Source organism: Galleria mellonella, unplaced genomic scaffold (assembly GCF_026898425.1).
Source record: "Galleria mellonella isolate WM207_F2 unplaced genomic scaffold, CSIRO_AGI_GalMel_v1 utg139, whole genome shotgun sequence".
In the NCBI taxonomy this organism is placed as follows: domain Eukaryota; kingdom Metazoa; phylum Arthropoda; class Insecta; order Lepidoptera; family Pyralidae; genus Galleria; species Galleria mellonella.
In genome coordinates this window covers 5,462,364-5,489,299 of record NW_026441995.1, presented here as the reverse complement: position 1 = coordinate 5,489,299, position 26,936 = coordinate 5,462,364, and the positions used below count along the sequence as shown (strand labels likewise).

Below are 26,936 nucleotides of genomic sequence, written 5' to 3'. Positions count from 1 at the left end.
AGGGAGCTAATTCCATAACCTGAGTATTCGTGGGAGAAAACATCTCTGAAACCGCGTTGTACGCGACCATTTAGGCTGTAAGGTATGAGGGTGAACTCCCTGTCGATGGCGAGCCGTACGATGATAGAAAGTGGCCGCAGGCATCATATTTTTATCATCATCATAATTTGCAACGTGTTTTGTTAAATCAATGCACCGCCATTTATTATTTCTATTTAGCATTACGGTTGACTGGTAGAGAAAGCCATCAGGCATTAAGTCCGCTCTGTAGAGATATTTTAATGTGTGCAAAAGTATAAATAAATAAATTAAATAAATAATTTTGTTTACCAAAAATGCTGAGTATGAAAAATAGATTGGAAGTTATATTGGTACTATTGCTTATAAAATACAATAAAATATACAAAATATACGACGTGCAATGTTATATACGTTACACGGAAAACCTTTAAATGCCATTTTTCATTTAAAATGCTTTCCCAAGTCGTTATTTTCCTTTATCCGGTACGGGGTGGATTAAGGTTAATACTTTGGATTGGATAACAAGGCGGTGCTTAATTTTTTTTTTAATTAATCAAGGATATTCATATTAATTCCTTTTTAAATTACAATAATATTTGTGGAAAAGATATGTAAGGACATTTTAAATACTGCTCATGTTAAAAATGTGAAAGTTTATAAAGATGTTTGCATGTTTTGGTACCATTGGCATGAAACTGGTACCAGTGAATTATCATGTTTCAGCAACTTTTGTGATATACGGGTTTAATACACAACTTTCCTTTTTTGTCTTTTCATGGCCATGGTTTTGATGTTCACACAATACCAATATTTATATTAATAAGTATGCCTGTTTATATTGGTTAGGCCGTTTTCTATGTGTAATGTATATTTGTTGATTACTTGTCTACGTTTTTTTTATACTACTAAGAATGGCAAACAAGCTGACGGCTCACCTTATGGAAAGTGGTAACCGTCGCCTATAGCCATGAGCAGTACCACGGACTTAACAGAGTATACTGTTTCGCCCATGATACCGCCCAAGCGTTGCAATTCCTGAGGACTCAGGTGTTATTCCTCTGTACCCTTTAAATTCACGCCATATTCCACCCTTTAAACCGAAACACAGCCATGCATACACAACTGCTTTACGGTTGAAACACGAATGGGACAGAGGTACTCAAGCAACCTAAATATCTAGTGTATAAACTCTGCTTAGTTTCGAACTATTTGGCACTTTGTATTATGTTTAGTAGTATTTTTTTTTAATTAAAGAGTTTAGTTCTGTGCAAATACGTATAATCATAACATCGGACTTTCTAATTTGTCTCGTCTCATTTTTACGAGAGCAAAGCATCCTGCCTTTCTCTGATAACGATAAGTAAGTGTTCTCACTTATTAGCTTATTAGCCAGTAGCTTTTGTTTTTTTACTTCGTCTCTCATTTAGTAGATGGACTTCTGTAAAGTAACACCTGACTTAAACAATTTATAAGAATTTGATCGAAATGTTTGATAAAAAGCAGTATTTTTTTTTAATGTTTGTTTTATTTTTGTTTATTGAATTATTTTTATTTATCTTAATGTTATTATAGATATAGATTGATAAATAGACAGTAACTATTTAATGTTCCTTTCATAATATTACAGCAATAAATAAATAGATAGTGTTTACTCAAAATAATATAATTATCGATTGATTTATCGACCAAATTCTCTATTTTATCGATTGTAATATAAACTATCGATACAATCTATATTATATCCATAGTTTCAGTACGCAAGTATCGCAACTATCAATAGACCGATATTATTTTTGTTAATAATCGATAATATCGTATAATCAGTTTTTTTACAACACCCCCTGTGTTGTAAAAAAATTGCAAATGAGCATGCGGCTCACCTGATGGCATTGCTGCCGACCGACGAAAAGGAATATGCTCTTTTTATAAGGTTATGATGTTGTATCGGTTATTTTATTATATTACGTTATTTATAGCTCCAATCAAACTATCGATTAATAAAGCGATACTCAACGATTTACAAATAGATATTTCCCGATAGATATCAAGTTGATGACAACTATTAAAGTATTTGAACTATCGCGCCCGTGCAATCAAAGTTGCCATAAAGTGCAGTTACAGAGTAGCGGAATGTTTAAATTGCGCTAGCCCGTGATGTTCAATGTACTGGATTAAGTTATAGCACTCCCACTGAGTTGGAAAAGTCGATCGTTCAGTAATGCCTTAGCTATCAATTATATTTTTATTAGAAAGATCGTTCAAGTATAAAGTATTCTAGTTTTTCTTTAACATATTCAATTTTTATAGATAATCATTGAACAATATTTAATTATATATTAGTAGCATCCTGCGCACTTTGTTCACGTGAATCAGTATTCAAAGTATTCTTGTGTTAAGTTAGGATATAATTTTCTTATTTCATTGAGAAACAAACAACGAAACTTATCATGGAGTTCTTGCTTATAAACAAAAAAAAAAATTTGACTTTTTTAAACCACGAAGATGACAGACAAGCAAACAGCCCGTCTGATGATAAACCGTCACTGTGACTTTCACACATGATATGTGAACATTGTGGTTTAAAGATAGATAAAGTAAACAAAGAAAAAAGTGGAAACTAAGCGAATATTTACATAAACATTGGGGTCGAATCCGAGGTTGTAATCCTATCTCAAAAATTTTAAATCTCAATATATTATAACAGTAGTGAAATATTTATTCTAAGGACCAATGTGACCTACATTTCTAATAGATTTAAGTCAAAATTGTTATAAAGTTAGTTTATGATAGTCTATAAAACATTAATTTCGCGAAACAATCAAATTAAAATAATAGTTTAGAGATAGTTTTAGGGAAATGGCGCTTCAGAATTGACCCCATTGTCACTTGCGATCTAAATACAGTTAGTTAAGTTTTGTTCGACTACATATAATAATTCCAATGAAGTCTATGTCACTTTACAACAAGTGCAAGCAAAGATAAATTTATTTATTATGTATTTATTTATTCTTTATTGTACAATAAAACTTTATATAAGTAGCGAGTTTAATGCCATATGGCATTCTTTGCCAGCAACTATTAGGTGAAAACCGAAAGCGTATAAAGGGCAGAGGTTAAGTTACGTGTCGTTAGTGCAATAGTGCCCATTTATACACACTGACCCGGGGAGTAGAGCAGAGTTTGATAGCGTTTAAAATAGTGTTTTAATATTGGCTCACGAGCATTCTTATATAAAACTAATAAAATGTAAATAAACCCTTATTTCAATGATCTTAAAAATCAATTTTAAACGCGATCAAAATCTGCTCTTCTTAACGATCCGGTCTCTGTGAACGAGTACTTTCAGTCTTGAACTTCATTATTCAATATTATTTATAATTATTAAATATCTTTATGAATCGTTGTTTCAATCGACTTCAAAGAGGAAAATGTTTTTAATTAAATAGTATTATTGAATATAAACTAGTATATTCGAGTATAAAAATATTTAATACATAATTGTTATGTGATAAATTTGTAAAAAGGAATCCAATTTACTTTTAATCAAGGTTTAACTTCCGTGTCAGTGCCATTAAATTAATATAATTTTATTAACATCGAAATACCTTATTTTTGTCGAACATAATCATAAATTATTCAGTTAAGTACCTCACTATCATCACAGCATAACTCAATTTTGTTGATACTAAAATTTAAGCTCTTAGTCTATTTACATTGCGTTAGAGAGCGGAACGGAGTGTTGTATAACTCAATAGCTCAATCTATTAGGTATTTCTGAACGATATTTAGCAAAGAGTTAAACTTTGATGGAGTAACTCGTCTGATAGCTATTTTACATTACAAGAGCACTGAAGTTGTGCAACTTAATTAAACTTTTCTTGTATTATGTTAATAGAGATAAGGACCGTCTGCTGCGATTTACACTTGCATCGAACTCAGGTTGGACACGATATATTAAGCGATTGTCATTTTACAGTATGGAATAGCAGTACCCGTGGCTTCTATTATATAGATGGGACATATTGAATGATTGGAATGAAAATAGACTGATGACTCTGTCTATGGCAATATACTAAATTCAAAATCAATTGGTTCAGCTGTTGGGTATCAAAAAGTACTTAACAATTGGACTAAATTTTTGCTTCCAATATTTATAACTAGCTTTTACTCGTGACCTCATCCATGTGTCTGGGATATCTTCACTGACCAGGATAAATTGTTTGTGGATTGTTTCCCATTCTAAGTTGCATAAAAAAGAAATAAAAGTAGCCTACGCCCTTATTTTTCCATATAACTGTATACTAAATTTTATATTGACTAAATAAGCCATTAAGATGTCAACAGGTAACAAACAAACTAACTTTCATATTTATAATATTAATATAGACAATAAGGATAATATTATCAGTAATTAATGGTTTTATTCGTAAGAATTAATATAAAATTACGCTACGTATTAGTTTTGGATTCGGACCATTTTTTATTAAAGTTAATTGAAATTAGTTTAGCATTTTAAGCGCGCTTGAGTTTCATATTCATGTTATACCTATTTATATTATCTTTTATAATATAATTAAATATATTTATATTCATATCATATTTATATATTAATATAATTAGTCAAATACATTATTTACTTTGTTATACCATATACCTATACTAATGGTACCATCCTTAATCTACGCTTACAATATGTACGCGATTGCAACTGTTCTCAATTTAAAATTTAAATAATTCATAGACAATGAACATTATATCTACAGCAGCGAGTTTTTTTTAATATGCCTTATGACTAGAACATCAAATGGAAACTTACTTAAAAAGACTTTATGTAGGAAATTTCCACTTTCAATTTGATTATAGTACGTTTTCTAGGTAACTTTATGAACTATTTATTATGAACTTAGTGCGGTAGACTCATACATCTGTTGACCTACAATTCTGTTATGATAGAAGAGTTAGAACATGTAGAGTTCCCCACGGTTCAAACAGGGACGGCTCGCGTGGGACGACCACACCTCAGTTGACCAAAATGTATTTACATACGTATACATTTATCAACGTTATTTAGAAAACACGAACACGACAATATAATCGTCCAGGGAGAGATTCAGGTATATATAAAGCGGATTAGGGGAACACTGGCGTAGTAATCGGAGCAAATACACCGGTGGGTATTTGGAGCTCCAGGTGTGTGGTTACGGCGAATAAAATATAAATAATAATTTCTAATTTATATAGAACAAAATTTATAAATTAAAAATATTTTTCTTTTTATTATGTTGTCCCACTGGAGGATAAAGACTTTTCCTTTCCTGTCAATAATGTGAGTGAATTAAAAATATAGTAAACTTTTTTTTATATATATACCCGCTGCCCATTATCGCTCTCAATACTATAGAATAGACATTGCAGGTGTGCTGCCGGCCTTTTAAAAAGGAATATGCTCATTTCTTTAAGGTTATGATGTCGTATCGGTTTGGAAATACTGCTGCTGGAAGTTGATTCCAGAGCGTGGTTGAGCGTGGAAGAAACTTAAAACAATTTTCATTTACGACTTGAAAGGAAATACGTTTATCTTGTCACTTAAATTTAAAATAAAGCCTTAAAACATATTTTGTATATGAGATTAAAAGTTTTAAGGTCACTGCCGATTAATAAGGTACGTATAGTAAGTAGGCCGGTCGCAATGTCACGCTGGGTAGCGATGGATATGCGTTAGACAAAATGTATGCAGTCTTTTGATCACCAGCGATTTCTACCAGTCTGTGCGATTTTTCGTTTTAAACACATCTGTATCCTTAATGTGGTAGTAATAAGAGTTATATTAGCCGGCTGTTGCAGTTGAGGAAAATGTAACATTTCACTTAGCGAAATCCAACGTGTTACATGCTAAGCGGCGGGTATTCTTGTCCTCATTCTTGCTAATTTGATTTGTTAACAGTATTTTTACTTACCAGAGAGTCAATTGGAGTATAAACTGACTCATTAAGTTTTTGGTGTTAGCTAGACTTGTACTGAAGATCTCTGAAAGTATGAAAGTAAAGTTATTTGTCACTAACTCACAATTTATACACGTATAAGACACAATTTTTTTATTTCAAAAGGAAACACGAGGTTTGAATCCTCTAGATTCTAGACTTTATATCCTAATTAAACTTTCCTTTGACTGTGGCCTAGACAACGTAGATTTCATTAAGAGATATGACTTGACACATAATGATTGATGGTAAAGCTCCCGAAGCTAATTCTGATAGCTCTATTTCAATGAAATACATTATGAACTCTTGTCTTAGCGTTGCGGAGGTAGCTCTAATAGAAAGTGTCTTCTGTTTTGTCAATGGCAAGGAATTTATATATTGTTCTTATTCGTGACCATAATATATTTATTAACCAGAATAAAGGGTAGTATATATCTTGTATGTATATCCTGACAGACAGCGTAAGGCGTGGGCGACGTGGACTACTGACCACGACCTTCTAGTCTGAGAGGCTCCACGGATGTCTGTTTTCTTTTTCTTTTTTTATTTAATTTTAATCTTTATTAAAATCGTTTCTTGTATATCCAAAGATCTTCACAAAAATATAATGTTGCCCGCGTTCAATTTAGGTCTCGTTTCGTGGGACAGTTTGCTCGGATAGATAGTCTATCCGAAATACTGATGTATGCCAAATTTCATGATTGAGACCACAAAGAGTATGTATCGTGTATTTATGTATCGTTATACTCTGGTTTTACAAATACATTTATATGTAATTATTTATTCGAACATATTTTTTTTGTTAGATTCCTTTACAACAACAACGAATGTTATATCCTAAAAAGAATCGTAATCATATTCTTAATACTTAGTCGAGTGTGTAAACAGATTTATAGGGAAGATAGGAATTCCCGGAGGTTTACTTATTATCGACAAACGTATCAATGCTTCTTTTATTTTGAAATACCAATACGAAACCGCATTGATAAACGTAAGTGATTAAAACAAGAGTTTTTTTTATATAGAAAAACAGCGCATTATGTGACAAATATCAACTTGTGACTTATTAATTTTATTTGAACCAATAGAAATCATCGATAAACGATGAAATATGATTGAAAACTATGAGATAATAAATATTTCAATTTAGAACGCAGAACGTGTGCTTAAAAGTAGATTTGCATTCGAAAAAGCAGGACTTTAATAAACCGTAGGTATCTAATGCAAAAGTAAATATCAAAATCAATTCTGAATTATCAATGATATTGCATAACCTATAAAAAATACAAACTGTATTTTTTATAGGTTAACGGTTCTCAGATCGTTTGATCTGAGAACTTTCTTTTTTATAAGTCGCTTAAAATGGCGACAAATGTTTAACACAATTTGTATTGAAAGAACGAAGCATTAGTCTTGAGCATTATTAAGATTTAAATGCTCTTAACTCCCTCTATACATTACAGCGGCATTGTTTTGCCACCAACTCGACTCAGTCACGGCATAAAAGGGCTGAATTCGTGGTTGTCACGTTTTTAATTAATATACGAGGGAGGGCGAGGCACAAGGTTCACGCACAGCTCTTTGTGTGGCACGCTTATGTGAAATTCATCAATTAACGCTCCCCAGCTACCACAGCCTCTCATATATACGATAGAGTGGAAAAACATAAAGTTCAGCTTATTTTGGGAGCTTAGTGCGTGATAGGGGAATAATGAAGCAGAGAAATGCTATTATCATTAGTTTCCTAGTAAATTTTGTTGTGGTGTAACATTGTTTTAGAGTGTTGGTTTGTTATATAGAGCGTTTTGAATTGTTTATACTTGTATTCGACTTTGTAATGGCGAATTTATAATTCGATGGGGTTTTTGTATGTTCAGTGATATATTTCCTGTTTTCGAATAGATTTTGATTATTATTTTTAAAACCAATAGAGTTTACCTCCCATATTGGTCTCATATTTTTTTCTATCATGATCCTTACTAATATTATAATTGTTAAAATGAGTTTATTTGTTACCTTATAGTGCCTTAACAGCTTAATCAATCGTAATAAAATTTAGTATTTACGTATTACACTAGTATTTTTGTAGTCTTATTAAAGAGAAACAATTATAACATAGATTAGTTTGTTATATTTCAGTACTTTGGATGAAAGCTCTTGAAAGTCAACTTGCTTTTTTCTGACGTCTTGAATAATTATCGTCATAATTCGACAAATTAACACAAAATATGAAACTATAAATTTATATTTTTTCCTTGAATCACTCTATCTGCTGATGAAAACTGTTAAAATCCAAGTGTACAGATAGCGGGAAACGGCTTTTTTCTTTCTATTTTTTCTAGTTATTGCATCAATATTACAAAATTATGAAGGAATTTCAATAATCATACAAATAATCATAGTGTAGCACAAAAGGCGCTCCTATTGCTAAGTAATCTCTTCCAGACAACCTGAACCTTTACTATGTAGAGACAATGAAATTATAATATATTTTAATATAATCACTAGTTCTCTAGTAAAAAAAATACCATTTCTACTAAATTAAGTACCTAATGAATTTAATGTCACGATAGTCGTTATTTACTCAGGTCAACAGGTAAAATGACGCATTGAGACCGAATATTGCATGTGTAGGTATTCCCTAAGTCCCATACCTGACCTAACCATAACCGAGTTCAACCACCTTATAGTTACAGACTGTTTCAGGGGAATTTAATCGGCATACGTAAAGATCTATTGTATGCTTTATGTGTTTTTTTTTTGTATGATAGAATTCGAAATGACTATATTTGCAAAAGAACTAAAGTCCTACACATTACATAGCCTGAAGAATAAGCAAGTTGAAGTAGTAATGGGCTGGTCACACAGCTTGATGAACCGATCGGAAATAAAAGTTCTTGAGTGGTGACCCCGTACGGGCAAATGCAGTGTAGGACGACCCTCCACTAGATGGAGTGACGACTTCAAATGTATTGCATGGGAGTCAGTGGATGCAGGTGGCTCAGGACCGTCTATGGAGATGGTCTATATGCAGCAATGGACGGATAATGGATAAGAGGATAATATTTTATATGTAGGTATGTAACGTCATATCTTCGCTATTCTGAATTGATTTTAATATTTTTTTAACAATAAGGTTTATTTATATATAATATTATTTTTATTCATAATAATTTTGTTAAGATCCAGAATAGTTTTTTTTCTATACTGTATAAGAAATAATTAATATTTTTAATTATATATAACAAGTATTTTAAATTTTCTATATTCTATTTATTCATTGTATTAATTTTATATGCAGTTTCGCAAAATGTTGTTTCCTTTTCGAACTGTAATTGCTGTTGGTCGCAGATGGCATTTACAGCTTCACCGGGCGCGTGTGTAGGGGCGAATATAGAAGGCACTCCAAGCCTGCAAGAGGGAAGTGATGAAGCGTCGACTCTTATCGATGGATTGCAGCAAAGCATTGTGTATATTTCATTTTTGTTTTTGCCGTAAAGCAGCTGTACTCGCATTTGTGTGTTGTGTGTGTGTGTCGTTTTGATATGGCTGTGTTTCGGTTTGATATGGCTGGCTGGGTTATGGCTGGCTACTGAGACATAATACTACACTCTTTTGGAATGGCAGTGTATGAGAGGTAATGTGGTCATCATACTATACTCTGTAATATTCCTGATGTTCTTCAAGTCTGTAGGCGACGGTTACCATTTTCGGCGTTAGCTTGTATGCCATTTTTTATACAAAAACATCTTCTAACAGTATTTTTTTCTTATTTAGAGAGACGAGGAATAAAATCTTAAATATTTAGATACTATATTTTATTAAAAGCAATGCCTTGTGATAGAAGATGGGGATCAGAGTGGTGACACTACATAAGAAATTTAGCTTAAATGTTAAATCGTAGTAGTTAACTGGTGCCAAAATATTTATGGAATTAAGTACTAAGTTTAATTTTAAAAAATGATATAAAGTTTTAAGTGGTTCATAACTCACTAACTTATACAACTTGGCATTAAGTTATGAATTAAGAAAATAAGTAAAAGTAATTGATATATAAAATAAAACCGTGCGAGTTAAACTAACACGCTGAAGAATCCGTACATAAACATACGAATATTTCTTTATTTTACAAAATTTTAATACACCTAGATAGTGTAAATGGCGGATTTAATACCATAATTGGCGTTATCTACCAGTCGACCGTACACAGGAATAACAGAAACGGTAATTGACGGTACAATGTAATGAAGAATGTTAAAATAAAAATATATGACAAATTTGCTTTTATTGCATTTCTCATAGTACTTTAAGATATACTTAAGGAATAAAGAGCTAATAATAATAATTTTTATAAATCTATCACAATTTGTAATTGCTTATTTCGTAAAAAGTTGGATTACGTGAATCAGTTTGTTTTTCTGATAATTACTTACAAATGGTGCCACTTAAAAATTCTTTCTTATTCTCTTGTAATATTTATATTTATAAATTGTAATTACTATAGTTTTTTCGCTTTAGAAACTTCGTAGATAAGAGGGAATGTGCGAGCATACTTGCGGGATACATAACAGTTAAAAATATATAAAAAAATATTTTAAAATATACAAATGAACTCTTGGACACTTCGAGGAATAAGTTATTTTTGAAATATTAGTACTCGTTTTGGACATCTCAGTAAAGAAAATAAAAATATTTTCAGTTTCGCTTGCGCAAATCAGTACATAAAGTATCCTGTAAATGTGATAGTTTGGATATATATATATATATATATATATATATATATATATATATATATATATATATATATATATATATATATATTTAGTGTATGAAAAGATTGATAAATGAGGAATAAGCGAAAGAGACTTCTTTGAATCGAAGCATTTGGCGTTCCATTGTTTCTGCCTAATGGGAGACAGACATGACAGATATGTATGTATGTATTTAGTACTAGGTATATTTCGCGGCTTCCTTTACTTGAATTAGTATACAAAGGATCCTACTTGCTTAGATAATATATAACTTACTCGTACTCCAAATTTCGTAAAAAATTGAGGTTGTGGTGGACAAAACTATATATTTACGTTTTTTGCTCAGACTGAAACAGTCGTTTGCCAATGTATGTGTATATTGCTACTATTTTTCTTATAAAAACAGGCATAATCCGAAAACGACTACGTCGATTTGTGTTATGGTTCAGAACAGAATAGGTAATTTCTTCTTTTTCTGTTGGTGTCGTAAGAGGCGACTGAGGGAACATGATGGTTGAGAGATGGGCAACAGCGTCTTTCTTTAAACATCCCCAAGATCTAACAGCAGTTGCCAATCTGCCTGCCAAGCATGGCAACTACTGGCAAAACCCTCCAATAAGGAGACGCCTATATTTAACAGTGAACGGTTGACGACTGATGTGGTATATAGTATAGCAATAATAATTTCACACCATCATTAATAAATAACGGCAACGTAATCTAAAATCGTAAATTTGTTCGGAAGTAACGACGTTTCAGACATATAGACAAAGGCTTCAAAGTTATATGTAACTAAGGGGGTTTACGTGTAACTTTGTCATGCATGTGATAAGAAATATTGAGACGTCTCTAGAGTCAAGATGAAATTGATTCTCAGGCTTTGATGTACTTTATTACTTCCTCTATATCAAACGAATATTGAAATACCTAAAAAATATTCTATATACATAGAGGACATTTCTATCATTACTAATATACTTAGTTTATGTTTTTTTTTATACAACTTAGAATGGCAAACAAGCTGACGGCCTATTTGATGGAAAATGGTAACCGTCGCCTATAGACAGGAGTAGTACCATGGATATAACAGAGTATACTGTTTCGGCTATGATACTCAAATACAATTGAACAATTTTCAATATTTCTAATTGATGATCTGAAAATACTAAAATACGTATTAATATTTAATATGAATAAGATTCTTTAATAAGGATAACATTTAATAACAATCATTAATAATTTTGATTTTAGTTGTAAAAATTATTTAAAAATTTCAGAAGTAAAATATGAAGCAGCTACAAAAAATTTTAATGTACATTTACGAGTAATTCACATAAACTTGGTTATACATATTTATAAAGTATATAACATTTAGTCTAACTAAATTTTATTATCACACCAGAAATACTTTACACATAGATATGTATATAATACTTTAGACATTTTAATATTTACAAAATCTATATTATATATTGTGCTTCTAAACATACTCTCAGAGTGATGTCAGGCGTAGTGAAGAGAAGAACACCGGTTCCAAAATTATTTATATATAATATAATAAAGTTTTTAATAAACTAATTCGATTAACCTAGATTATTTATATTTTTTTTCATTATACCTACGTATTTACAATACTTTTATAAATTATGAATTTAAGCAAAAAAGTGTATCTTAATTTGCCTATACTTTTTGTATGTTAAGTGATGCCTTCGTAAATTATGAACTCATTATCATCTATATATTAATTGTTAATTGCCCATTACTGAACAGTGGCCTCCCTTACAAAGGGGGCAAACAAAAAACTAGTGAAATAATTTTGATAATATTTTTTGACATAGTCGATCATTAATCGATAGGGTTTACACTCGTGTGGAGAGGGGGAGACATTGCTAGTAATGCGGACTACTGCTACCCATCACTAATAATATACCAGAGGGAAACTTTGTACAAAAGTCGATTGCTTGGGTACCTCTGTCCCATTCGTGTTTCAACCGTGAAGCAGTTGTGTTTGTATGGATGTGTTTCGGTTTGAAGGGTGGGATATGGCGTGAATTTACTGGGTACAGAGGAATAACACCTGAGTCCTCAGGAATGGCAACGCATGGGGGGTATCATGGGCGAAACAGTATACTCTGTTATTTCCATGGTACTGGTCGTGTCTATAGGCGACGGTTACCACTTTCCATCAGGTGGCCCGTCAACATGTTTGCCATTTTAAGTTGTATAAAAGAAAATACTCTATCAGATGGACTTTCCCGTGGTCTTCTTGAAAACTATCGTGCTAAATTCCAGATGTATTCATCACAATGACCTGCTCTGTCATTGTCACTTGTCATCCTTCATTGGTGCCTCGCCAGTGTACACCTTTAGCGCAGGCGAGGTTACCATTCCATTTCATAAAACCCTCGTGTTGGTTCCATATTTTTTTCTGTTACACTTTGGATCCGTTGCTTATGAAATCTTAAAATATAGGAGTAGTCATTTTATGTTATGTAAATTTTAATTCACATTGAAACGCGAACGAAAGGGAATTCTGTCATCAAGTAACTTAGGCATAGGACGTTTGTCAAATCGAATGAACGAAATACAGAATGCGAGAGGCAGGCCACGCGTCGCTTGAGCACTTAGCGGTAAAAAAATAAACCTACTCAAGTACAAACGGCAGGTAAATTATACAGTAATGGCGTAAGGAAGCGAAAAATATGAAAGATTTTTTAGGTTACTGTCAACAAAATATTATAATTTGACATTCTTTGTTGTTTTTTTTTTTTGAATTTTTGATTCACGAAATTTTTGTCTTAATATATCCCATAGACGATTGTCCTTACTCATATTATAAATGTGAATGTGAGTGTGTTTCTTTGTTATCGTATAGCGCCTTAACGGCTTATACAATCACTATGCAATTTTGGTATATACATAGGTAGTATATGGGATGGAGAAGAATTTAGGCTACTTTTTATCTTGGTCAGTAAACATAACCTGGTCACCCGGATAAAAGTTTTGCGGGTAAAAGTTTGTTATTATATATATATATTTTACTCTCTGTCTCTTTTTTAGACAATATAATAAACGAAGGCTTCTGACGTGGTTTACTAAACAACTTTTTTATGCAAATTAGAGTAGCAAACAAGCAGACGGCCCACCTGATGGAAAGTGGTAACTCTCGCCTATTAACATACCTATAGACACGACTCTATATGCCCTCTGAGACATGAAACAAGTAATAATGAGAAACAATAATGACATTAATCCCTAATAATGAATATTACATAGTCACAGTAGTAGTTCATCCTTAATCTAGGATATTTTATGTCATATGAAATCTAGAATAATTCAGAAAAAAAATATTTCAGATCTTACTTCTAAATGCGTCCCTGGTCAATTCACAATAACTTGAAATTCATGTATCTACGTGTATTTTCGAAACATATCTGTGATGTTCCGCTTTTAAAAGAATTGCCAAAATACTTCTTACGTATGATAATGTTCTAACACGAGAACATATAAAAACGAAAGCATTGAATTAATAATTTTACTTAGAGACTAGCTTTTAGTCCACTACTTCATACACGTGGTTTCTAGATGAAGAAATTAATGAAATAAGCCACTTATAGGTGGCGCATCAAGATAATGCATACTATTTTTTGCATACATGTAACAGACATACAGTCAGAAAAAAAAAACTAAAAATATTGTTTTAGCTTTTGTTCTTATTAAGACTCCTCATATACGAGTACATTTTTCAAATATCTAAAATGTACAGAGACCATCATGTTACAATTTTATTATTTTATAAAAATATGTTAATAAACATAATAATGTATACATAGGAACACCAACAGCATATTACATTATAACATATATAATAAACATTAAATATAATACAATAATAATACACATGCCTATAAAAAGTATTCACAACATAAACATAATTATACAGTAAGAAAAGAAACAGAACAATTTTAAGGTAATAATAGGCTACAAATATTGTAAATGTTTCATTATTAGTTTTGTAAATATACATTTAATATAATCGGAGTTGTGTATAATATCAGTAAATATAATAATCAGAAAATTAAATTAGTAAATATTAAAATAACTAATTAGAATGTTATTAGAGTTACTTATTAGTACATTATTAGACCTGTAGGTATTTAGATTATCATACATAATATTAATTCCAGGTAATTTAAAATTAATTATATTGTATAATGTACAAATCCTGAATGAATCACTTTAGATGTTAATTGATTTATTCGTAATAACAATTAAATAAAGGAGATACAGATATTTAAAATTACCAGAAGAGTTGGATAATAATGTATATCTCATGTAAATTTTATACGAGGTAATTTATAAAGAATAATATATCTATATGTTACAGTGTATTTTACGAAGTCCATGGTTCTGTCAGAGTATTAAGGGTACATCTTAATCCTCTGTAATTAATAACTAACTAAGGGGTACATCATGTTACATAACTATAATAATTCGTATAATATAATGGATCATTGTGACAGTGCTTTTTTATACTACTATGGTGTCAAACAAGTATAAGGCCTATCTGATTTTTTTTTTTTTTTTTTTTTTTTTTTTTTATAAAACTTAGAATGGCAAACAAGCTGACGGCCCACCTCATGGAAAGTGGTAACCGTCGCCTATAGACATGAGCAGTACCATGGACATAACAGAGTATACTGTTTCGCCCATGATACCCCCCATGCGTTGCCATTCCTGAGGACTCAGGTGTTATTCCTCTGTACCCAGTAAATTCACGCCATATCCCACCCTTCAAACCGAAACACAGCCATGCAAACACAACTGCTTCACGGTTGAAACACGAATGGGATGATAAACGGTTACCGTACCATAGCAGGCGTCTGTTGAGACGTCACGCGCGCGTTGCTCTCCCTTAAGGAAACTTATTACGACCTTTTTGAAGAACCCCATGCTGTAGTCTCTAGAGAAAACATCGGCGGGTATGTTCATTTAGCTCTATGATGTGTCTATAGGCTGTGATTACAAGTTTTCGCTCTATATTTTTTGTACATTATTCACTCAACATTTTTAAGTTTAGTTCGAAATTAATTAATCACTGCCAGACTCGTTAATATACAAAAACTTGTTTCGTAACTGAATTTCCTTTTAGCTTTATGGCGTAAAGATTGTTGAGGTGATATTGAAATTGAGAGATTTCTACATTTCAATGGATTTCAAAGTTATATCTCCTTGCATTGGACGTTTGGGTACATCTATCGCCATTGACTACGAGTAGGTATTTTCAAACAACTTTAAAATGGATGGACTTCTCAGCTTGTATATTATACGATATCTTCGTCAGTTGTATGTCGATTTGGATTAATATAATTCTAATTGAAAATTCTTCTTTCACATAATGCACCAAGAATTAGTAATATTTTTGTGTTTTTTGTGGAATGAATTTTTTTAAAATAGCTTTTATTCATTCTGTGTTAAAATTATTATATTTCAGAAATATGACGTTTTTTAGGAATCCTTAGTTAACGAATGAGAATTATTAAAGAATACTTTTTATCACTTTAGCTTCATTATAGGAAAATTATCCAACGACTGTGATAAAAAAAGTACTTTGAGCTGTGTATTATTTACTTTCAAGAGATAGACAGGGCTATATTAAAAACGGTATTGTTGTTAGAATGTTTGGATAAAGTAAATGGATTCTGTAAAAGATATTATATCTGAAATGATTAATATTAAGATTTAAACAAATGTTGCATCCTAATTAAGTCTTTTTTTAAATAGCTGTTAATCTGAAGCATTAACACCTCTCTAAGAGCGAGCATCAAGAGACGAGGTATTAAATAAGCTTTTGGCTGAGTTCTAGGTGATAGTAAAGAACTTGCCATTTATTCATGTATCTGTTATGCCTAGTAGTGCTGAATCATGAACACCTATCCACTTTCTATTAGGACCATCTTCCAACTTATCAATTGCGAGGATCTTCGATGACTCAGACCTGTTTCTACGGAAGTAGTGATCAGATAAAGAAGTAATAATAATAATAATAAACTCTTTATTGCGCACAGTAGAGATGTATACAAGGAGTAATTTATACAGAATGTGCATATACAAAAGGCGGCCTTATCGCTAAAAGCAATCTCTTACAGACAACCTGAATGCTTGTAGTATGCTTGTTAGCCATTAAAGTAGTAAAAAAATGATACATTATCAGGTTCTAAAAATTTATTAGGTTCTTTTTCCAAAGTAATTTTCAAGTGATATTAGGTTTAGGGGAAAATAATAATATAGTTAAATCTTGATTGTATATAAAATGATTCAGGTAAAATTTTTAATCGTATTACTTTTCTTCAACTTACTATCAATTAACAGAAATAATCTACTTTTTTCTTATATATATGACAAGGGTTTTTATATCTAGGTATGTTTTTTCTAGATGTTTTTATTTGGAATTATATCATACATACATACATATCTGTCACGCCTGTCTCCCATTAGGGTAGGCAGAAACAATGGAACACCAAATGCTTCGATTCAAACAAACCTCTTTCCGTTGGAATTATATCATTACGGAATTATTTCGATCCGGAACTGCACATATCTAAATGACATTATAGTGGCGCTTTAATTTTGGATTTAATATATGCCCAATCTTGTCCAATAAAATCTAGTAATGACTCTTTAATTGTTAAATAGAAAATAAAAAAGGTGAATATTCTATATAAATGTACCTTTACTGTAAAAGAAAACTCTCATTAAAAACATACAGTAAGCATTTCAACTCGTTGTAATGTCGTGAAGTTGTCACAGAATAACATCTAGTATAAACGACAGTTCGTACGACTCATAGGTAGTCCTGGAAAAGAATATTTCGGCTTACTGTTTTTGCTATTCTGTTTACTTTAAAACAAACCTCTCGTACCCCGCAAAATACATATTACAAAATATGTTGTGTGTGATATGTATCACAACATGTATATTGATGGAAAATTTGTAGAGACTATGTACACAACCAAAAATATATCACTACTTAGTATAAAACAAAGTCGCTTCCGTCGCTCTGTCTTTTGTTTTAATTTTTTTTATCCAACTTAGAATAACAAACAAGCTAACGTCCCATCCGATGGAAAGTAGTAACCGTCACCTATAGACATGAACAGTACTATGGACATAACAGAGTATACTGTTTCGCCCATGATATCTCCCATGCGTTGCCATTCCTGAGGACTCAGGTGTTATTCCTCTGTACCCTGTAAATTCATTGCCATATCCCACTCTTCAAACCGAAACATAGCCATGCAAACATAACTGCTTCACGGTTGAAACACGAATAGGACAGAGGTGCCTAAGCAAACGACTTTTGTACAAAGTCTCCATCTGTCTGTCCCTATATAATACGTGTAGATTTTTAAAATCAAGCAACGGATTTTGATGCAGTTTTTTAATACATAGAATGATTCAAGAGAAAGGTTTATATATATAATACATGCATAATATAGTAGAGAAACACTGATAATTTTAGAGGTTTCTAATGTGATGTGATGTATATCCGTTCGAAGCCGGGGCGGGTCGCTAGTGTTTTTTATGTAACATGTATAAACTTGGTCTACCTGTATTTTATCGCCTCCTGCTACGATGAAAATGTAAAATCTGGTGAAATGTGGGCTATTTCGAGTATTACCTACGTTTATCACAACGGCTACGATTGAACAATGTTTTTGACTATACCTACGTTATTAGAATATATAATTGTGACCATATTTTTTAAGCACATACATTTGAAACTTTCAATACTGTACTACAATATGAAATATCCAAAGAGTCAAGCCAGTATGGGAGGTTCATTATTTTTTTTCATCACTAAAATAGCCTTTCCCATAAGGGGGCTTTGTCAGTAGTTGCCACGCTTGGCAGGTGGGTTGGTAACCGCAGTTTGGCTTTGGTGATTTTTTAAGAGGGACTCTGCTGCCCAACTCTTTACCATAAGCTTCCTTAGTCGCCTCTTACGATACCCATGGGAAAGGAAGGGGTCGCCTCTTATATGCTGGAACTTACACGACAAGCAATATAGAGTTTATTTAGGTAAGTATAAATACAACTAAACTCATAAGGTATGAGTATATGGTAGTAAACTATGGAATTTACTACTCGTATTATAAACTTTTGAAACAATAAAGAGTACATGTCTATTTATGTATCAAAGTTATTTCACTTTGTAGTTCGCATGGACATAATATAAAATGTAACCAGTGAAAATAAATCTTAGTCTAAGCGAGTGTACAGTGGAAGTTTATAATAATAAACAGGTATGGTCTGCAACGAAATGTTTTTAAAAAGTTTACAGTAAACATCCCAAACATTATTGCTAATGTGCCTCCGGGCCAAGTAAAAGTTATATCACGGAGAATGTTCAGACTCATGAATTTATAAACAAAACATGCAACATATTTATATATTAAATTATTTACGGCCAAGTAAAGGGATTCTGTGTAGCTTTTTTCATGGTATATCCATATAAGTACGTATGTTTTTTCACTTGTATATAAAATTAGAACACGTGAGTATATTTTAGTATCGTACTAATGTTATAAATGCATACATGCATACTCTATGCATGCATGCATCTTCAAAAAAGTTTTTTTAATGGGTAATAATGGAATGGTAACCCCACCTGCGCTATCGGTATGCATTGGCGGGGCACTAGTGAGTGATGATAGATGAGAATGAAACAGGTCAGTTGGCCCATAGTGACTAATTCATAAAGAATTATTCAAAATTGTTTCCAGGGTAAACCGCGTGGAGTTCGACCTGATAGGGTATATTGCTAGCTATGGGGTTGTTAGATCCCCAATACTAATAATCCCTTTCCCATAAAAAGGGGTAAAGAGATTTCTTCAGGGTTGACAACGCGCGCGTAATACCTCTTCCTGGTATTGCAGGCATCAATAGGCTGCTTACCATCAAGTGGGTCGTATGCTTGCTTGCCGTTGGTATACAAAATGAGATGTTTAGTGACGATGACAAACTCGCCTCCTACCATGTTAAATTGAAATGTACCTATGTCGAGCGTTACGTTCATTACATTGGTGACAGTTGACAAATGCTTTTTCATACCCCGAAACAAATTGCAGTCGTGAGTATATATACTACATGTATAGTATATATATTATTGCTACTCACTCCTACTTCTTATGGCAGTGTTAGGTTGACTAGAACAGATATCTTTTAGAGATAAGTTCCCCTTTGCTTTTGTTTACTATATGTTTTGGTGCAATAAAGAATATTTATTTATACATTTATTTGAATGTCAGTTATTAAATTTAGCTGAAATTGTTGAACAGATTTGAATTAAATTTAACAGAACATGTCATAGTGTCAAATATACGACACTCCTGACATGACTGTAATCGCAAGTTATAATTTGAAATAAATTAATAAATAATAACACCATGAATCAGTTTATAATCGTAACTATATTAAATAAATAAATAACTAGTATAATCAACATAATAGACGAATAGTTGTAGGTAATGAGATTCACAAATTGAATAATAACATACCTAATAGGAATCATGTAGATTATTAATGAAAATTAATGAATTTAGATTGTATTCACATAAATCTCTACATATTTTAGTAATATTTCTAGAGAAATTATGATATGTGTAACTCGTATATAGTGTAACATCGCCATAGTCTACGCGTTAAATATTTTACAAGTAGCATGTGAAATTTGTTAATTAAAATCATACGTTATTTCTACAAGATTCTTCTCTTCACTTTGATCGATACAGAATAGCGCCAAATGAAAGTCACAGATAGCTATATTTGTATTATTTGTAAGTCATCAGCTGTGGTCGAACAATAGGAAAATAATATCGCAACAGACGGCCGACTGGTTTGTAAAAAGCGAGCGAATAGAGACTTTAGCACACCGAATATAAAAATTTATACTTCACTTTTAATAGCACATGTGATATTTTTATTTACTCGTAATGATTTAATAATATGTGAGTGTGATTTATATGAGAGTTAATTCGAGTGAAAAATACTATTATTATTTTGTCACATTGGTGATAACTGTGATTATAAAAAATAATTTCACCATATTAAATTAAATATAAGTAGAAATAATTTCCGTGCCTACCTTAGTTCAAGGACTAAGAAGAACTCCGCAAACAGCCTTTATTCGCATTATCTGGCGACTATTGTTCACGCAGCATCCCTTATGGCGCCATCTGTATCGTATATGTGACGGCTCTTTTGTCTCTCTTGTTATTGTCCATGAAAAACTCAAGTTCATGAATGTACGGATTATATACAGACGGCTTACCATTATTTACGGATATTATAATGTATAAAGGTGAAGGTCAAGGCACAGTGTCACTTTTATCCGTTAGAATAAAAGGAAAATAAATACTTTGATAATAATATTAGTTATTATTTTTAGTAATAAACCGAGAGATGTTCTTGATACGTTTATCGGCAAGTTCTTATAAAATAAAATGGTAACATAGAATGTGTTTATTTTCAATATAATAACACGAAAAATGTTAATATTTTCATAGTAGATTAAATATTTTTCATTAGCTGTGGTCTATGGATTAGCACGTTTGAATCAGGAATAAGTAAGATATTTGGTACTGGGGTGTGTTGGATACCTACTTTATCTTGTTCCATGGTAAAAGCTTGAGTTAAATTAAAACAATATTTATTATTTAGTACATTTTTATAGACTTCAAGATAGAGGAAATTATTAGAGTGACTATTATGCTGACAAGGGACATTTCCTTCACAGACTAAATTTTCTTTTGTTTATCTTATCTTCTTAGGCTTTTTAGTCTGTCGAGATAGAAACACGGCTTAAATTTTAGAATAGTCATAAAAAACACCTACAATTTTATGTTACTACAAATACATGTAGTGCATGCAACGGTCACCAGTTTTCATCAGTCATCAATCACAAGTTGGGCTGTCAGCTAGTTTGTCATATATTTATTTGTCATATGTCAATAATGTCATATATGTCAATATTATTAAAAAAAGAAATTATAACGCTTACAATGCAAATACACGTCTTATTTATAAAGAGTACGTTAAGTAAGTGTCCATCGTCAGCATCGCCAGTAGAGACTTTTATGTTTGATTCATCTTTCTAGTTTAAGAATAATGAGACAAACCTTGGCTAAATAATAATAGAAACTCTAAAATTGCTTGCAATAATGCATACGTATTATACAATATTTACTTGTTTAACTCTTTATTGCATCAGAAAAAAAATACAATGACAATTGAATAATTCAAGTAAAATACATAAAGGTACATAAGGCAAAAATACATGGATAAAAAAAGGGAAATGTTGTCCGTCGTCTGCTCAGGCCTTTATACGTAACGAAAAAGTTTCTTGAAGTTTGAAATTCTTCTCGTTGTTGATAGTATCTACTTAATTGTTGGGTTCACCACTGGAATATCATTAAGGAAAGAGGACTCAGAATGTCAAATACCATCGCTGTTATAGTAAATTAGTGACTTGCCCCGGCTTCGCACGGGTGGATTGTACTAATTATGTTTAGGATATTTAGTTTTTTTTTTATAAATAAAATATAGTACGGATAATTTAGTTTTCAATATGTAAAAGAATTTTTAATATAGAATAAGTATTTTTTGAGTTTATCCATTCTAAACAAAAAATCTAATTTCTTTTTGTACGTATATATTAATTTAGTTAATGGAAATTTTCTCCTAAACTCATTATCTCAAATTGCCATGTTGAATTCTAATATGTTCGATATTGCGGGTATGTCAAGAATTTTATTCTTCTAGCGATATTAGTTTATTAGCCTCTATTTGTCCCATCAGGGATTACATAATTGAGCATATTTTTCTTATTTTTTTTCAATTTAATATAAACATAAAAATTTAAATTTTCGAAGTGCGTTCAGCAAAATCTAACAAAACAGCAAACTGTTTGGCCATGCCCCTGTTTTGTTAGAAAATTATGTAAGATAATTTATATGAATTAAAAATTAAATTTATATGATTGTAAAACAACAGCTGGACAAATTTGGTTAATTTTTTTATATATTGGTTGAAGTTTAAGGAAGTTCCAAAAAAAAGGGGGAAAAATGGAAAAATTACCCAAGAAAACACGTAAAAACCCCCATTTGTTACCATATAAATTGTTCCAGCTGCCGTATAGTCCTGGCATGAACAGATCACTTCTTCCTTTCTCATAAGTGTCATAAGAGATGATTAAGGGAACTTAATGCTAGAGAGATGGGCAGCAACGGCCTTCTTAAAACATCACACAAATCCTAACTGCAGTTGCCAACCCGTCTGTCAAGCATGGCAACTATTGGCAAAACTCGCCTTATGGAGAAGCCTTATATTCAACAATGCACAGTTAACGTCTGATATGGAACTTAACTTTGTAATAATTCTCTTCTAAGAGACTCGTGTAACTAACCTTTAAAAATAACTTTAACGAGGAAACAATTCTCTGATTGCTCAGCAGCCAAATATTGATATATTTAATGACAAAATAGATATATTTTTAAAATGTTGTTCAAAATTTTTATGTTTGTAAAATAAACCTATGGCTCACTACACGTTTTGGGATACTGTAAGTGTGGTGAGTAATTTATAAATAAATAAATGATGAAATCGGTCAGGTATTTATTATAAACAAATTTGTAAGAAAATAAATATTTTTCTAAAAATATTAACATGTATACAAAATCCCATTAAGTGCCGACAATATCGACTATTAACATGATTACATAATGTTTTATGAATACAAGTAATTATCACGCAGACGAAGTCGCGGGTAGAGGCTAGATTAAAGAAAATTGCTCAATAAAAGCATCAACTTAATTTCACCCTCACAAAATATCTGAATGTTCTTTGACAGAAATTTATTCTGTTCGAATTAGGCACATCAAATAGGCAAAGTTATTATGATAGAAGTTCAGTTCACTTATTTAAACTTATTATAGAATTGCTGGAAGAAATTTCTATTAAGAATAAGCCTATTTTCGCTAACAAGATCTAAAATCATCCGTTGTATATTGTTTTTACTATTACAATAAATATAATAATATATAATAGGTTACATTATGATAAATATTACATTTATTATAAACGAATCAACTAAATGTAATATTTGCCGTTGTATTTTTTTATGTTTACTATATCAATGATACCTGCGAGTTTTATTAAATATTGATTAGTTAAGTAGTTTTTCCATTATTTTTGTAGTAAGCCACTATCATCATCATGTCAGCGTTTAAATGTCCACTGCTGGATATATTTCCCCGTAGGGGTTTTGCCAGTAATTGCTATGCTTGGCAGATAAATTGAAAACCACAGTTAGGCTTTCGATATGTTTTAAGAGGGACGCTGCTGGCCATCCCTCGTCCTCTCTTAGTCTGCTCTGACGACACCCATGGGAAAGGAAGGGGTGGTCCATTCTATGTCGGAACCTACACGGCATAGTAAGCCATATATATATCTAATTTATTTAATTTTTCTATAGCTTTGCTGCTGGGAACATTGAAGATGATGCAGAGAGCGACGTGCGATGATGAAATAGTTTCCTTGGCGTGTCCAAGAGGAACCGCAATTAGTATACAAGTGGCACAATACGGGAAAGCTTCGACCGGAGAGCACAATTGCGCAGAAAATCCGCGATCTCAAAGTATTTCGGTGGAAGTCGATGGCGAAAAGGATTGTCTATGGCCCAACACAATGCAGGTTTGTTTTTTTTAAATATTCTCTATATTTTATATACCTGACTAATATATAGCTACTTGTGACGATGATATACGTAATCATACATTATGGTCATGTATAATTTCTCTGAGATAATTATTCGAATTTGTTCGGATATCAGAGGGCATACCATGAAATGTTTTCCGAAATTTCAGGTCGGAACGAGAGAAAAATTTGATGTTAATATTACTTCGTGGTATAGATAAAACGTGCCAATTAATATTTTTAATTGGTATGTATTGTTACATAGAATTCAAAATTATTAAAAATGTTAAAATGTCGTGCTTCTGGATTTTTGTGGTAGGATTTATGACGAACAAAATGTTAAGCTCCTTTTACGGGGTGGATTTCAGCATAAACAAAACCACGAAATTGAGTTCAAAAATTCGGAAATTCATTTCATGGTAGATCCCTAGCTCGTATCAGATACGAGAAAGCCTCAAGCGGTGCACATAGTGACGCGATAATCCGCGCTCTCAATGTATTATGGTAAAAGTAAATGGCGTAAGGGATTGTCTATGACCAAACACATTATATTTATCTTTAATTCTTGCTAATTATACTAAGCGATAATATAATATAAACAGGAGGTAATTCATATTTATATTATATTATCTACATAGGTTTGGATAATGATGTAATTCTATTGAGATAATATAAGATTTTCAAAAAATAGAATCTTAGAGCCTTTCCCTAAAATTCAACATTTTTTGTACTACAGTGTTATTTTAATATTTGTACAATTGATTATTTAATAATAGAAATATTATTATAAATCATTAAATTAATTTATACTATATCTATTTCAAAATGTGATTTAGACGGATATCTACCGAAAATATTAGATATCAAAATATAGAAATAGAAGTCAAGCTTTAAAATTCCATTAAAATGAGATAAGGAGACAGTACCAAGCTGTAAAACCACTCTTAAAATTACAATGCCTATTGTAGATCCAAATCATCAGTTTTATAGGAGTTTCAGATTAATTGAAAGGTTAATTAAACATAACTTTATTTTTGTCTCACTTCACGAAGGGAGCAGATTCTTAATTCGCCTGTGTACTTTGTTTGTGACTTTTATGTGGTATCTTGGCAAGTTTTTAATCAGTTTCGATTATCGTATTTTATTAATATATTAAAAACGTAACTAGATGATGTCTGTACGTCATATGGCGGTATCTACCAGTCAACTGTTGATAGGAATAACAAATAATGTAATTGACGGTGTAACGAAATGAGCAAATAAGCAGAGAAGAATAATACGTGGGTTCTTAAAGACCAAAGGATATTAACACAATAATTTTTAGTAGTTTTGTTTGTCTGTTCGTATGTTCGATCAGCTATCACGTAAAAACTACTGCACCAAATTGGATGCGGTTTCCACTTATGTATTATTGATGGTTCCATATGCTATGTTTGTGTTTGTTACACGAAAAATTTGTATTGATTTCGATTATTCTTTTTACTAAGAATAACTTCGGTATTGGGTTTATATTAATTTTGTCACGAGAGATGTAAAAATCTTAAATTATTTTCTCGATACTTTTGTGGTGGGCACAGATACGTAAACAAATGTCTTCCAAGAAAAGTGATATATTATGTGACTTATTTTGTATCTCTTGAGATATTTGATACTTGATATATCGACTTAGAGAAAAGTATAAAACTAGTTTTTACACTAAAGTAGCAAACGAACTTATGTAAATTATCTTAGTATAATAATATAATTTCTAAAGTCCATCCACAATTGACGGAGAAATAATTGCACATACATTAAAGACATATTCTGATACATACTGTCGAACATAGAATCTCTTTTTTTGAAGTCGGTTAAAAACTATAGATGTTAAAATGATAATTTTGGAAATTTTGACAGTCTGTCTGTGTTTCTTTCGGTATAATGCAAAAGCTACTGCACCAAATTGAATGCAATTTCACAGTTGTGTTCGTGAAGGTCAAAGTTAAAATTTTTAACAGTTTTATCTTGAAGTTCTGTAGGGAAAATGTGTGTCTATAGACAAGTAGTAGATATCATTGGTTTTCCTACTATTAAAACGCATGCGTATGAAGTAGCGAGCGACATAACTATATGAATAAAATAAATAAATATTCTTTGGACAGTAACGTTAAATGCGTAATCAGTAGTATTTTTGCACTGTTTTTTTTATGAATGCAAAGGCAATCGAAATCTCATCACAATCACGATATTGATTTACTAATGAATATAAAGTTACGTCATTTAGTTGTATCTCGGGTTAATTTAGTTTGATAATAGTATTTTTATAGATATATATTTTGAAAAAAAAAAAACTGACGCAAAATTTATAACAAACGAATAAGATCACAAGAATATATACATACATACATATCTGTCACGCCTGTCTCCCATATATGAAGAAGAATGAATATAT

The 26,936-nt window shown here is 31.5% G+C and overlaps 1 protein-coding gene across 1 annotated transcript in view; it reads left to right on the top strand.

The window, feature by feature from the left end:
- The window catches only part of LOC113513604 (protein eva-1), a 53,477-nt gene that overhangs the window by 5,503 nt on the left and 21,038 nt on the right, over nt 1-26,936 (top strand). The window contains exon 2 of the mRNA XM_052903523.1: nt 24,288-24,505. Within this exon, the coding sequence (XP_052759483.1) occupies nt 24,288-24,505 (218 nt within the window). The remainder of the gene's footprint in view (nt 1-24,287; nt 24,506-26,936) is intronic.